Source organism: Macaca fascicularis, chromosome 12 (assembly GCF_037993035.2).
Source record: "Macaca fascicularis isolate 582-1 chromosome 12, T2T-MFA8v1.1".
In the NCBI taxonomy this organism is placed as follows: Eukaryota; Metazoa; Chordata; class Mammalia; order Primates; family Cercopithecidae; genus Macaca; species Macaca fascicularis.
Window position 1 is genome coordinate 12,931,660 of NC_088386.1, and position 12,696 is coordinate 12,944,355.

General features: G+C 54.8%; 1 protein-coding gene across 1 annotated transcript; it reads left to right on the forward strand.

Moving 5' to 3' along the window:
- Window positions 1-3,723: 3,723 nt before the first annotated feature.
- Window positions 3,724-9,494, forward strand: EN1 (engrailed homeobox 1). Its single transcript, XM_045366972.2, has 2 exons — window positions 3,724-5,257; window positions 8,280-9,494. The coding sequence occupies exons 1-2, from the start codon at window positions 4,378-4,380 to the stop codon at window positions 8,594-8,596; spliced, it is 1,197 nt and encodes a 398-aa protein (XP_045222907.1). The 5' UTR covers window positions 3,724-4,377; the 3' UTR covers window positions 8,597-9,494.
- Window positions 9,495-12,696: the final 3,202 nt, after the last annotated feature.

Sequence of the window (12,696 nt, forward strand, 5' to 3'; positions counted from 1 at the left end):
ACTTGGGTGTACACATTAACGTTCACATACACACAGGGGTCTCCTGCCACACACAACTATACACACACACACACACTACTTTTATAGACTAATTTTCTCTCTGGGTGGCTCTCACAGACCAAGCAAATAAACACAAATATACACTCTTGTCCCCACAGCCACGGGCCACTCTTCAAGACCGCTGAGTGTTTTCCCCAAAATTAGAAAAGGGGAGAAAGAAAGGTAAAATTTCTCAGTCTTCACTCTAATAAACACATGTCAGTCTTCCGACTACATGATTCCCAAACCCCACTAGCTAGCAGCTCCCCAAACATGTATGCATCATTCTCCTCTGTTTGGCCAGGTGTCTTTGGCTCAGTGGGAGCCCCTGACTATCCTCAGAAAATGCAGGAAGTCTAAGGACGGGAGAAGGGAAGGACGGTTGGGGTCTCTCTCTGTCCTATTTACCCAACTCCCCATCACTGAAGGCCTCTTTGGGACCTCCTTCGTTCAAGTGAAAAAAAGTAGCACCCCTCCCCCAACTTTGGCATTTGAGACAAAACACTCTATATCTTCCTCGTCATTCTCCACTTTTATCTGGGCTATCCCCGAGGAAAGGGGACTTGGGGACAATCAACTTACTGCAGAGACACAGCCCAGTCTATGGCCTTCTGTGGGCCTCTAGCCCAGGTGACTGCATAGCTCAGAACTGCAAAGCCATAGAAAGGCGCACAGGGTACCCCCACACTTCCATATCTTTGGCCCAAGAGCAGATGGCATTTGGAGAAAGGGGCTCCATTCCATTTGAGTAAGGCTTCCCCACCTGCTACCCGCAGGCCCACCTCTCTGCCACCCCGGCCTGGGCATCAAGTTGAAAGTCATTCCTTAGCTCCCAAAGGCAGAAACGAGTGCCCCCAAAAGGACCGCCACACAAATATAACCACTCGTGCAGATACAATCCTTCACACACACCCTAACCCTTTACCCACATACTTGTACACACAACTCACCCTGCCCGTAGTTCCTCACTCACATGCCCAGCCCCGGGCTCACTCAGAGTTCTGTGAACCCCTCACCCATCCGTCTCGGCCAACATTTGTTCACTCAGCCCTCACACACTTCACTTGCGTGCTTGCCAAGACGCCAATGCGCTCACACAGAGTTCTCAATAGCATGTTCATTTGCAGGAGGGAGAGGAGGGCGTAGGGTCTGGGTGGAGGTCATGGAGCGCAGGGCGGCGCGGGGTACCGAGCGTCCGGGCCAGGCAGGGCCTGGGGGAGGTGGGGGGACTAGCCAGCGCGCAGAGTGCCGCCTAATCCAGCTCGAGCTCGTGGGCCGCGGGTGCATTTATCATCCCATTACTGTAACAAATCCGGGCTCCACTACATGAAAGGTAAAATGAATTACCGACGTTAAGCCGTCAATAAAGTCATTTCTGTAAATGGCGTCTCCAAAGGGCCGCCGCATTATTCAGCTGGCTTTATCAGCTGGCTGGAAATTACGTGGAGGAGCCGGGCCGCGCGGCGCGCGGGGCCGCTCACTTTGATTAAGCGTCTTGCCAGCGCGATGTGACAGAGCTTTTGACCAGGGTTTTATTCACAGGCCTGTGATGAACGCCAAGCTGATCAGGCGGAATGAAGAGTAATTAAAACCTATAAATTATCTTCCGCAGCCCTTCTCGAGGCGTCTCCTGCAGGCGAGATAAGGCGTCGAGACCCTATTTACCGCGCTGAAAGGGACCGCGGTGCACAAAAGCTACGCGGCTAAATAGGATATTGATAGTGTCCTAATTAGAATTTAATTAAGTACCCACGCTTGCTTGCGGGATAAAGATTTCAATTTTGCGAACTTAAATATAAATAAAATCCCACCCTCATTTCGGGGAGAAGGGGTGGGGGCGCCTGGAGATTTCGGGGAGCCCTTGGGTGTGCGACTGAAGAGGACTCGGGAGACTCCAAAGTGGGGTTGGAGGCGACTTGGAAAGGTTGAGAAGACTGTAGCGCAGCGTTAGGGACAGAGGTTTTCTCCCCTAGGCTGCAGCGCAAGTCTAGCCGGGAACTCAGCCCCAGAAATCGGGGGACCCTCGCCTGCTCCCAAGATGCGGTGAGCAATACGAATTCCTGCTCTCCACCAGCCCTTTTGAGAAACTTCAGCTACTGCGGTGTTGGTTCGACTTATTGTGGGTTTAGTTGCATGTTCCTCCTAGCCTAACCCCCTGTGACTTTTCTGGAAAACTGGAGGTAGGGGGATTATTTCGCATGTCACAAATAGACAATATTTCCAAAGAGGTACTTTCTCTACTGTCCCAGTTGGGGAGGGCGTTCAGGGCGAGGAGGTCCGCTGGAGCTCTAAGATGACACCCCCGAAGGCCTCGTTTGCCTTTCTCGGCCACCGCAGGCTTCAGCAGAGTCCAATACTGGTCCTCCAAAACGACTCCGGAGACAAGTTCCGCAGGTGCCTAGAGCTTCAGTCCACAAGCCACTCCCGTCCCTCACATTACCGGTTATGAGAAAACTCTGGGGGTGCCTCAACCAGGAAACAGCGAAAAAGAGCCCGGCAGACGGGAGAGTGATAGCAGCTAGAGGAACCGCATTCCCCTCAAACTAGGGAAGAACGCCAGGGCTGGAGCCGGAGGCACCCAGGGAGTTGGGAGCAATCCCAGGAAATTCAGTTACCCCGCAATTGAGGGAAACTCCTTGTTCACAACGTCAGCTGGCCAGGGCAAACACTTGGGGTGCAGCGCTTTTATTTATTTGATTTTACTTTGCAGGGAAATCTAACATAGAGGTTACCCTGAACTCTAAAGCTAGGGCCTAGCGTGCATCCGCGTTCTGACTCGCCAGCGCGGGGGCCCTCCTGAGATTACTCTGCGTTGCCCGGACTCCCACTGCCAGGGAAGGTCCAGGCGGCTGGCGCTGGGGCTATTCCGAGCCCTCTGGGCTTGGCGCTATGGCGCCAGGACAGCTCCAGGGTGTTGTCGAAAGTCTGGACCGGGAAGGGCATGGGTGCGGATTCCCCACAAAGGGAAAGCAATGCAGCGGGCCGGCAGGAGACGTACAAACGTAAACCTGCGACGCTAGCTAGGCGCAGCGGGCCTTTCAGATTTTGCTATTTGTGAAAAATAAATTGCGCCTCTGAAAGAAACCAACTCTAGGTCTATTTCACATCACCGACCTCCTTGTCTCACTCCCCCTCCCTCCACTACACACACCCAAACCCACACCTACCCACAAACACACAAACCGGCAGTGACAACAACCACTCATCCTTCATAACAGCAACCAGAGAGAGAGGAGAAAATAAAGAGCTGAGGTTCTTAGGCGTGGGGGTGTAAAACAGCCAGGCTCCTGCCTACTGCCCCTGCTCCCGGCGCGCACAGACCCATAATCCTGCGTTTCTCCAACAAGTTGTTTATGGAGTTGCTTCTCCATTTGCCTACATCCCAAAATCCACCCCTCCCGGGTTTCTTCTGCCCCCTCCTCGGTCCCGGCCTGAAGGAGGGGGAGGGGCGCGGGTGGGGGAGGGCGGACCCGACGCACAGGGCCAGCGCCGCGGCGCCCCCTCTCCGCCCGCGGCTGACGCCCTCGGATTATTTATCCGCAAAGTCCCGCGCGCACCCATTGGGCCGAGGCCCGAGTGTCAGCGCGAGTCCCGGCTCGCCATTGGCTCCGCACACGTGCGGCCCTGACTCACGTGCTTCCGGTTTGAAGGCAAAAAGTGTGCCTGGGTGATTTTTTTTTTTTTAAGCGAGAGAGTTTGTGCAAAGATCCTAGCTGTCAGAGATTTGAAAAAAAAAAAAAAAAAGAGGAAAAAAAAAAAAAAAAAACCCAGCCCGGCGCTGGCGGAGACGCGCTCTCCCTGCAAAAAAAGCAAAGGCGATTAAAGGCGCTGCCAGCCTCACGCTCTGGGCACAGCTGAGCGTGACACTCGGGGAAGTCAAATCCCTCACTACTGCCTAGGAAGATGGCTAGACTTTAAATACTATTTTTTTCCCTTTAAGAAAAAAAATTATTGGAGCTTTTTTTCTTTTTTTCTTGCTTTCTTTTTCCTTTTTTCTTTTTTTCCTTCATTTTTTTTTTTTTTGGCCGTGGCTTACTCCCCATTTAAATCAAATCATTGAATCTGGTTGCAGAAAGAAAAAAGAAATAGCCAAGTGTCTCCATATCTGGATGTCTACAAATTAGAGAGGGAGAGACAGCGAGATCTATCTGCTAGATAAGAGCGAGCGATCCAGGCCAGACGCCTGAGATTTTTTCCTGCACCCGCCCGTGCCTTCGCTGGGGCTTCGCCTGCCTCCTTCCTCTGCGCACCCCCACGGGCCGCTGGCAAAGTGGGGTGGGGAGCGAGGCGGTGGGGGCGGGGGCCGGCGCGGCGGCCGGGGCGGCGGGGCGGCCGAGCATGGAAGAACAGCAGCCGGAACCTAAAAGTCAGCGAGACTCGGGCCTCGGCGCGGCGGCGGCGGCGGCGACCCCGGGCGGCCTCAGCCTGAGCCTCAGTCCAGGCGCCAGCGGCAGCAGCGGCAGCAGCGGCAGCGATGGAGACAGCGTGCCCGTGTCCCCGCAGCCCGCGCCCCCCTCGCCGCCCGCGGCGCCTTGCCTGCCGCCCCTGGCCCACCACCCGCACCTCCCCCCACACCCCCCGCCCCCGCCGCCTCAGCATCTCGCGGCGCCTGCTCACCAGCCGCAGCCAGCGGCCCAGCTGCACCGCACCACCAACTTTTTCATCGACAACATCCTGAGGCCGGACTTCGGCTGCAAAAAGGAGCAGCCGCCACCGCAGCTTCTGGTGGCTGCGGCGGCCAGAGGAGGCGCAGGAGGAGGAGGCCGGGTCGAGCGTGACAGAGGCCAGACTGGCGCAGGTAGAGACCCTGTCCACCCGTTGGGCACCCGGGCGCCAGGCGCTGCCTCGCTCCTGTGCGCCCCGGACGCGAACTGTGGCCCACCCGACGGCTCCCAGCCAGCCGCCGCCGGCGCGGGCGCGTCTAAAGCTGGGAACCCGGCTGCGGCGGCGGCGGCGGCGGCAGCGGCCGCGGCGGCAGTGGCCGCGGCGGCGGCGGCGGCCGCAGCAGCCAAGCCCTCGGACAGCGGCGGCGGCGGCAGTGGAGGCGGCGCAGGGAGCCCAGGAGCGCAGGGCACCAAATACCCCGAGCACGGCAACCCCGCCATCCTACTTATGGGCTCAGCCAACGGCGGGCCCGTGGTCAAAACTGACTCGCAGCAGCCTCTCGTATGGCCCGCCTGGGTCTACTGCACACGTTATTCGGATCGTCCATCCTCCGGTGAGTACCCAACTCCGGGCTGCGCCATGCTTTCTGGCCTCGCGGACCGCCCCAGAACGCCAAGCTGCGGCGCTAGGGAGAGCAAACCCGGCCTCGGGTACTCCAGTCTCTCACGCCTGCTTCCTCACCCCAGTTCCAGCCGCAACCGAATGTTCACCCAGCTATGCGATCCTGGCCTCTGCGGCCACCACCCGAGAAGCTACAGCTCGTGGCACAGGAGGCTCGAGTCTCGATTCTTTGGTTTTGAACTCTGAATCCCTGGGGCCTTCTTTGTCTTTTATCTTTATTATTCTTAGGAAAAGTACACAGTCAATGATTTTGTTTCCAGGGTGTTTAGATATGGCAGGAAGTTGGGCCTAGTGATGTGTGTCTGAAATCCCACCAGCCGGATCGTCCGGGGGCCAGATTGGACCAGAGAAGGCCTTGTTCAGAAAAATTATATTCACAGTGTGTCCTTACAAACACAAACACCATCTTGATATTTTCTGCGGAGTGACCGTTTACACTGATAAATATGGGGACACAGAGGAAGACAGGGAGGAAAGCGTCTGAAAGCCGTCCCTCTCCCCTGGTCGGGTAGCGAAGAGTCTGACCCGGGTGGGTAGAATCCAGGGAAAGGCAGTTGCCAAAAAGGTGGGTGCTGGCAGCCTCTGGTTTTCTGGAACTGACAAACAGTGGGAGAGGAGAGAAAACAGGTCAGGCTCAGGTCAGAAAGCCGGGCCAAGGGTATGAGAGCCAGTTTCCTCCGTAGCTTCTCCGCAGAACGGCTCCCACATCCTCCCTGCCTGGCACTTTCCTTTTTTCACCAGCACATCCAGCAGTTAGCAGATTTCTGGCATCCGTGGGCCTGTTTTTCTCGGCTTTCCTTCCACTGCATTTTCGTGTGCCCCTCGCGCTTGGCGAACCCGAGGAGGAGACCTGAGCTGGGCTCCGGAACAGGAGGCCAAGGCCTGCCCGACGCCCAGGCCCGCAGTGTCTGGGAGAGCAGCAGAAGCTTTGGCCCAAGATCAGCACTCCAGGCGCCGGGTCCGGCAGGGGGCCGGGAACAACGTAGCCACGCGCCGCTTTCCTCTGGCTGGTCTCTCGCCGCCCCACCGCTGCCGGCCGGGCGCGGATCGATGCGCACTATCAGCTCCCGCCATCTCGAGCCCCGTTATTGACACGTCGGGCTCCCTGAACCTCCGAAAAGCTGCTTTGATTGACTCGCCTGATGGATAGAGTGATTGAGCTGTCAGGCTGCACGGCTCGGGCTGGCCGGGAGACTACGATTTTATTACAAGAGTCCGTGCCTCCGCACACGCATACAACAACACTTCAACATGTCCCGGATGCACAACGCGCAGTGGTGCCTTTTTGGGGTTGTGCGCATTTCCTGGGCTATTTCTCCCCGCTCAGCTAATTACGAATCTAAACCCCAGTTCTGCTCTGGAGAGGGCCTTGGCTTTGTTCTTGGCCACTTTCCTTCTTATGGGCCTGGGTAGGTAGGGGACCAGCTCCTTCTCCTGCTTGGGCAGTTGGGGGAGGAGGGGATGAGCCTCGACCCAGATCTGAGTCGCTGCAGTATGCTAGGCCTGGACTCTTTGTCATAGGACAACTGGTTACCCCAGGCTCTTACCTGCCCCAGGAGTAGGCTGCCCAGCTTGCCTCTCTGTAGCTAGGTTTGGATATGCCGGCAAAGATCCTTCTTTCCAGACAGTTTTAGAGGTGAACAGGCCTGACAGGGACTTAACTTGGTTCAGCAAGCTACCTTATCCAAGGCAGGACCCAGCAAGTAAATGCCAGAAGACTTGGGTGTGGAAGCGGGTGGGCAGAGGTGCAGGCTTTTGAGGCACACACGAACAGTTCAATCCTATCCTGGTTTTCCCGCTTTCCCTCCTTCCTTTCTCAGTGGACCCTCCTCCCAGACTAGTATTTGAAGGGAACTTCACCTTCCTAAGGAGGTTTCCTGTGGCCCCTTCCCATTCCTATCTGGCGGTCAAAGCACTTTTTTTTTTTTTCTGGATTGTCCCTGTCTCCCTTCCTCTGCTTCTTTTTGCTCATGGATGGGGGAAGGGGCTGCAGTCTCCTTGCAGATGTCATCAGTAGGCAGAGAAAGCCAATCTGGCTTGTTTTTGTTATTCAGAAGTTTTTAATCCTGAAATTGCAGCGGCTCAAAGGGGAGATAAGGAAGACCCAGATAAGGGAGACCCTACCCCACACAGCCCGTTAGAGGATCCAAGGGGCAAGGCTGAAAACCCAGGGGCCAGGGTCATGAGGATGGATGAGGGCCTTTTCTTCTCCTTCAGAGAAGGGGTGGTCCCTGTATCCCTGAGACACTAGAAAAGGCTTCCTTTAGGCCAAAGAGAAAGAAGGCAAGGAGGTGGGGGGGGGGGCGGGGGGATTGCACAGGTAGACACCAAGTACTTTGGAGCTGAGCAGCCTTCTCCCAGCCCGCTCACTATCCCGTTGTTTTCTGGGGTCAATAGCTACAAGCAGATGGTATCTTATTGTAGGTTCTCCTGTAGGTACGATTCTTGTGGAGGAGAGGAGGATTAGTCTGTAGGCTGGTGACTCCCCCAGGGCCTGCCCCTCACTGCCCTAGTCCTATCTATTCCAGGGCTGTAAGGACAGCAGGCCCCTGACCCCCAACTCTGGGCTGGGCCAGATGAGCTCCAAATATCTGGTCATCTTGGATTCCTTCCTTCTTGGCCGGAAAATGCTGTGATTTCGGTCTGTCCCTGACTGTCCTGTGAGAATTGGGGTGTGGGGTGCACCTACAACCTCAACCAGCTTTCCTTCACCCTTTGCCCTCCCAAAGGGAACCCGGAGACCCCAGTGGTCTGGCGAGGGGCATTTTGATCGAGGGATTGGCCGGCGGGAGGGAGCCAGGGGTTCAGCAGGGCCTCCGAGATGGCCCCGGAAGCGCGGGGCTCGCGGCCCAGCTCGGCAATGCAATTCTCACCGCTTCCTTTGCCCTCTCCCCCCTCCCTTCTGCCCTCCGTCCCCACCCCCACCCCCACTCCGGCCCTCTCCGCCGCTGCAGGTCCGCGCACCAGGAAGCTGAAGAAGAAGAAGAACGAGAAGGAGGACAAGCGGCCGCGGACGGCGTTCACCGCCGAGCAGCTGCAGAGACTCAAGGCGGAGTTCCAGGCAAACCGCTACATCACGGAGCAGCGGCGGCAGACCCTGGCCCAGGAGCTCAGCCTCAACGAGTCCCAGATCAAGATCTGGTTCCAGAACAAGCGCGCCAAGATCAAGAAAGCCACAGGCATTAAGAACGGCTTGGCGCTGCACCTCATGGCCCAGGGACTGTACAACCACTCCACCACCACGGTCCAGGACAAAGACGAGAGCGAGTAGACGCCACCGGCCGGGGCCGCGCGGTCAGGCCGCCGTGCCCGCGCCGCCTCCCGGCACCGCCGCCGTCGCCTCCCGGCCCCTAGCTGGGGAAGAAAGCATCTGCTCAAAGGAGGGAGGGAGCGAAGGGAAAAGAGCGAGCGAGACAGAAAGAGAGCCTCAGAATGGACAATGACGTTGAAACGCAGCATTTTTGAAAAGGGAGAAAGACTCGGACAGGTGCTATCGAAAAATAAGATCTATTCTCTATTCACAGTATAAGGGACGAAACTGCGAACTCCTTAAAGCTCTATCTAGCCAAACCGCTTACGACCTTGTATATATTTAATTTCAGGTAAGGAAAACACATACGTGTAGCGATCTCTATTTGCTGGACATTTTTATTAATCTCCTTTATTATTATTGTTATAATTATTATAATTATTATAATTATTTTATCCCCTCCCCCTCTGCCTCGCTGCCCCCGGCCCAGTTTCGTTTTCGTTGCCTTTTTCATTTGAATGTCATTGCTTCTCCGGTGCCTCCCGACCCGCATCGCTGGCCCTGGTTTCTCTGGGACTTTTCTTTGTGTGCGTGAGTGTGTTTCCTTGCGTGTCTGCCCACCTCCTCTCCCCCACCTCCTGGGCCCCTTCTGTCGGTCTGTCTGTTCTGCCCCCCTTTCGTTTTCCGAAGACTTGTTGAGAAATACGACCCCACAGACTGCGAGACTGAACCGCCGCTACAAGCCAAAGATTTTATTATGTTCAGAAACCTGTAGTCTGAAATAAAGTGTACACTGTGCTCACGAGCGCTGGCGGCCCTCCTGTTTGCGGGCTCGGGAAGGGCGTGGGTCCGAGCACACAGCGTCTCAGCGCCCCTGCGCACGCCGGGCCGGGAGCCGGCGGGGCCTTGCGATCACCGCACAACGAATGCAGGGGCGAAGGGGAAGCACGGCCCAGATGCGGATTTGGCCTGGGTCTGAAGGGTCTGGCGGGACACGCCTGGTTTCCGATTGCGTTCAAGGGAACTCAAAGGCCGGCAAACCCAGTCCTGGCTTCGGAAATGCTGCCCGGGTTACCCGGCAGCTCCCCGCACCGGTCCAGGCCCAGCCCAGCAGCGGCCTCCTCCTGTACAGCCTGCTCTTCACTCCAACCTGCACTTTTCTTTTTCTTTTTTTCTTTTATTCCCTCTGGTGCAGGTTTTGCTGCAGATTTTTTTCATCCAGAGATAGAAGGGGGCCTGCCTTCCTCCCTACCCAACAGCCCGCTTGGGCGAGGGGCACTTTGGCATGGCCTCTCGGCCGCCTGGACTCACTGCACTTCGTTTGGGGGAGGGCTTCTGTTGGCGAGGCAGCAGGTCCGGGGGCAACCAGCGGAGTCTCGCGGGGCTCGGATCTCCTGGTCCCACAATGCGGGAGGAGAGAAGGCCCAGATGCTGGGAAAGCTGTTCGGAGTGCCTGGAACCCGAGGTGGGCGCGGGTCTGCTGTGTCTGGGCCCTAAACCTAGGAGGGTTCCCTTAAGCATCCCAACAAAGCCTAACTTTCTTCTTCACCAAGGCGGGGGGCGCACGTAGAAGCCCCCAGGGCCCTCAGGACACCCTGGGTTCCCAGAAGGAAATGTCTGGCCTCTTGCTGCTAACACTGGGGCCCATCCTTCCAAGGCAGGAGCTGCTCTCAGACCTTAAGAAGTTAAGGGGAGGAAGGGAAGGCTCCTTCTCAGGAGGTATTCTCTCTCCTTTGTCCAGGATTTTTAAAAATTGTAAATTCCACTCCCACATTATTTTCTCTCTTCTGCAATATGTATGTATATACCCATACGTGTGCAGCTAGACGGGCAGGTGTCCACACATACTTGTGTGCATATATGATAATGTGCAGATATTGGTGCACCTAAGTTCCTACCAGTTTTTTGTGTGTTCCTGTACCCGTGAGGACTGTGCAACTGATTTTCTTCTCTAATGAGATGCACAATTGGATGTGTGTGAGTTCACTGTGCGTACATGCATGAATTTGTGTTTGCACACTGGAATGTCTGCAGGTGTGTTTGCTGGGTTTGTGCACGTGTGAGAACCCTGTTCTCTGTGCTCTTCGCTTGAGTTTCTTGTTTTTGCAGGATTGATTTTGTGTGAAATGATAATGGCTAGTTATTCCACCTTTTTTATTGAAAAATTTCCCCTGATTTGGCCCAATGTACTGTTCGCTCCTGGCCAGGGAACTAACAGGGCTAGATCTCAATCCCAGGAAGCCTAGGTCTCCTCTAAATCCCTACATAAGAGTTTGGGGGCTCAGTGGCCTGGAGTGGAATTGGAGAGTGCATTTGACACTGCTGTGGGTTCCCAACTTTATTGCAATTAATTTCCTTCCTTCCATCTGCCCATTGTTTTCTGGAGGAGTGTTGAGTAACTCTTGCGTATAATAGGTGCTCAACCAATCTTTGTGGGCAGAGTTAGAAGGAGCGAGCTGGACCCTTCCCTGGGGTTGGTCCAGGGGAGTTGTTTTCTGGTAGTCAAAAGCCTGTGCTTTGCTTTCCTTGCAGAGTGGGCTTGGAATTTTCAAGCCTTGCAGGCTTTCCTATTAAACAGTCTGATGCCTGGGTCTTGGAGCACCCTTCCCTTCATACAGCCGTCTCAGAATTTCAGGAAGAGTCCCATTCCATTTCACCCTCCCAGAACATCCAGATGTGATGTTAAGGATGCTCAACTCTATATATTGGAGAACCTTACTATTTTTGAATGTCTGGGAATTGGCTACACTCCCTTCTCCCCTCCCTATTGTGGCCCCTTAGGATATCCAAGTCCCCCAAGACCGCCAGGTCCAGAGGCTGGGACAGAGGCCAGTGTGAGCAGCGACTCCAGGAACCACCCCATTCCTCATGCTCCCCTTCCTCTATCCAAGAGATCAAAGCCAAGAGCTCTTCCCTTTAACCCAGTGAGAGGGGGAGAAGGTGGTCACTCACCCCCATGATTGCGTCAGTAAAGTGTACAGACGTGAGTGTCATTATTATGTAATTTGGTTTCTTGCCCATTATCTCCTTTAATCTTCCAATCACTATGGGCAAGTGGATTTTTCTTCATTGTTCAGTGAAAGAACATGAAGCTCTGAGAACTTAAACATTTTGTTTGTGCCTCCTCCTTGACTATGGGTGTCTAAGTCGCATCTACCTCAAGGATCTGGCCAAGGCCCTGAAGCCATCATCCAGGATGACTTTCCCATCTTCTCTCCATTTTTCCTTCTTTCTGATTGGAGTAGAGAAGTGGAGGAGGATTCTGGTGGGACCTTTTTTTACACGCCCTTTAAAAAAAAGAAACTAATAATGATCATAAACGGGCATTGATTTCTCTGATTTATGAGGCTGGCTTAGTGAGCTGCCTGTGTATTAAGGTCTGGGGATGCAGCGAAATAAATACTTGAGCACGCCATCCCAACTTCCTCATTTTCTGTTTTTCCTTTTTTTTTTTTTTTTTTAAAGATTGAATTGAACCATAAACTTAAATCTTCCTCAGTCTAAAAGGAAATACATGCTAGCTGAGTCTAAACAGTATTGATCCCTGGTTCTTTCTGAGGGCAAAGGTCTCTGTTTTCTTGCTGGAAACTCTCTTTTCTTCAGTAGGGTTAGGGAGAAGGCCATGGATGGGGCTGAGGGAAGGCATGAGGAAAGTGGAAGGAGAGGGTGTTGTGGTATTTGGGAGTGTGGGGTTGCTTGGTGTGATTGCGTGGGCTTATGTATGCGTGGGTTGTACTGTGTGTGGGCATTTGTATAGGCATGGTACTGAGTATATTTATTTAGGTTTGGGAGGTGGAAGTGTGTGCTTTGGGTATATGGCCTCTAGCAGTGATTGTTTGATGTCTGTGGGTGTGTGTATGTGTACCCAGTTCTTAAGCTCCCTAGATGGGGCTGCCCAGGGAATAGAGGAGTGGCCTGTTAGCCTGCACTCTCCCAGGGCCCCACACCCATCTGTCACCTGTGGCAGGGTTTCCAGAGATAATACCATGGAGGAGGCCACTGTGCCCCAGGACACCCCCAACCCCAACACACACATTCAGTACAAAAAAGGCCCCAAAAGGGTAAGTTGCAAGGCAGGTGAGCTTTGGCTGACTCCCAGAGGTCCAGGAGATGCAGGCCAG